Here is a 2,364-nt window from a genome sequence, read left to right on the forward strand (position 1 = left end):
GCTCGCCGCAGCCGCCGGCTGAGGATGAGGAGGAGGATTTTGACGACACGCTGGTGGCTGTTGATACCTGTGAGTGCCCCAGAAGTGGCCTTGGGGGTGAGGGAAAGCCCCCCAAAAGTGGTGGAGGCGTGGGGAGAACCTCCATAGTTGCCCCCAAAGTGGTAGTGGGGGTTAAGAAGCCCCCCAATTGCCCCAAAAGCTGCAGCTAGGGGGTAAAGCCCCCTGATTTGTCATTGACAGCTGATATTTTGTGTCCCCTCCCCCCCAGACAACTGTGACCTGCACTTCAAGGTGGCTCGGGACCGGTACAGCGGGTACCCCCTGACCATCGAGGGGTTCGCCTACCTCTGGGCGGGTGCCCGGGCCACCTACGGTGCCCGCCAGGGCCGTGTCTGCAATGAGAAGAAGGTGAGCAGGTGCCACCCCCCTCAGTGTGTCCCCACCTCCCCCTCAGTGGTGGTGGCACTGTCCCCAAACTGTACTTTCACGCCAGGTTAACGAGGAAATCTCTGTCAAGCACCTGCCCTCTACCGAGCCAGACCCCCACGTTGTCCGGGTGGGCTGGTCGCTGGATTCCTGCAGCACTCAGCTGGGTAAGAGGTCTGGTTGACCCCACCTTCATGTTTGGGGGTGTGTTTCTCCTCAGTCTGAGGGGGTTTTTTGTGTCCCCCCCAGGGGAGGAGCCGTTCTCCTACGGCTACGGCGGCACCGGTAAGAAGTCAACCAACTGCAAGTTTGAAAATTACGGGGAGACCTTTGCTGAGAACGACGTCATTGCCTGCCTGCTGGTGAGTCCCTGCCACTGTCCCCATGCCCTGCTGGCAGGGGGGGCGCTTTTTTGTTCCCCCGCCGGGGGGGGAGCCGTTCTCCTACGGCTACGGCGGCACCGGTAAGAAGTCAACCAACTGCAAGTTTGAAAATTACGGGGAGACCTTTGCTGAGAACGACGTCATTGCCTGCCTGCTGGTGAGTCCCTGCCACTGTCCCCATGCCCTGCTGGCAGGGGGAGCATCCCTGTCACCCTCCGTGTGCCACTGTGGCGTGGGAGAAGCCCCACCACCATCCTTTGTGTCCCACCAGTGTGGGGGACCACCATGTCCTGCTGGTATGGGGGCTGTACCCACCACTGTCCCCATGGCCCACTGGTGTGGAGGATGTCCCACCTCTGTTCCTGACCCCCCCGCTGGTGAGGGGGACGTCCCCAGCCCTGTTCCCGTGCCCCACCACAGCAAGGCTTTTCCCACCACTGTGGTCCCTGTGCCCCACCAGGGGGAACATCTGGCGCCTGTCCCCACCAACATGGGGGACACGTGGCCTTTGTCCCCTGCAGGACTTCGAGTGTGGGGAGGAGGTGGAGATGTCGTTCCTGAAGAACGGGCGGTGGCTGGGGGTGGCGTTCCGGGTGCGCAAGGAGGCCCTGGGGGGGCGGGCGCTGTTCCCCCACGTCCTGGTGAAGAACTGTGCCATCGAGTTCAACTTCGGGCAGCGGGACCAGAGCTTCTGCCCCCTGCCCCCCGGCTTCCCCCTGCTCCAGCCCCTGCCCCTGGCTGAGCGTGTCCGCGGCACCCAGGGGCCCAAGAGCAAGGCTGAGTGTGAGGTGGGGACAGACACGGGGCTGCTGGGGTGGGAACGGGGACATGAGGGGCTGCTGGGGTGGGGACAGGGACAGGGCTGTGACACTGCCACTGTGTCCCCAGATCCTGCTCATGGTGGGCTTGCCGGCCGCTGGCAAGACAACCTGGGCACTGAAGCACGCAGCTGCCAACCCCTCCAAGAAATACAACATCCTGGGGACCAATGCCATCATGGACAAGATGAGGGTATGACTGCCCCCCACCCCGGCTCTTCCCCCCATCAGGTCCAAGTCCCCGGGGTGTCACCGTGTCCCCTCTGTCCCCAGGTGATGGGGCTGCTGCAGGATGGGGCTGCGGCGGCAGCGGAACTACGCGGGGCGCTGGGACGTGCTGATCCAGCAGGCCACCCAGTGCCTCAACCGCCTCATCCAGATCGCTGCCCGCAAGAAGCGCAACTACATCCTCGACCAGGTGCCTCTGGGGACTGTCCCCGTGTCACCAGGAGTGTGCCTTGGTGTCCCCAGGGCACCAAGACATTCCCGTGTCCCCCGGGGTGGCAGGACTGGTGGCATCCTTCAGTACTGTACCTTCAGTACCCGTACTCCCAGGGCAGGGATGTCCCTCAGTGTCCACTGTCCCCACATTCCTTAATGTCTCCAGTGTCAAACGTCCCTTGGCATCTGCTGGGGAAGGGGTGTCTCTCTGCACCCCCTGTCGCTCGGTATCCCTGTCCCCCCAGGGCATTCCACCTTGATGTCTCCACACTTCTGTTCCAGCAGCGTCCCCTGTT

At 63.1% G+C, this 2,364-nt stretch overlaps 1 protein-coding gene across 1 annotated transcript in view; it reads left to right on the top strand.

Moving 5' to 3' along the window:
- Window positions 1-2,364, top strand: part of HNRNPUL1 (heterogeneous nuclear ribonucleoprotein U-like 1) — a gene marked incomplete at both ends in the record, with an annotated part of 12,361 nt that overhangs the window by 1,872 nt on the left and 8,125 nt on the right. Inside the window, 7 exon segments of the mRNA XM_010004515.1 lie at window positions 1-69; window positions 269-408; window positions 494-593; window positions 676-788; window positions 1,331-1,597; window positions 1,698-1,828; window positions 1,919-2,045. Coding sequence (XP_010002817.1) covers window positions 1-69; window positions 269-408; window positions 494-593; window positions 676-788; window positions 1,331-1,597; window positions 1,698-1,828; window positions 1,919-2,045 — 947 coding nt within the window.

This window comes from Chaetura pelagica, unplaced genomic scaffold (assembly GCF_000747805.2).
Source record: "Chaetura pelagica isolate M959 unplaced genomic scaffold, ChaPel_1.0 scaffold2579, whole genome shotgun sequence".
NCBI lineage: Eukaryota > Metazoa > Chordata > Aves > Apodiformes > Apodidae > Chaetura > Chaetura pelagica.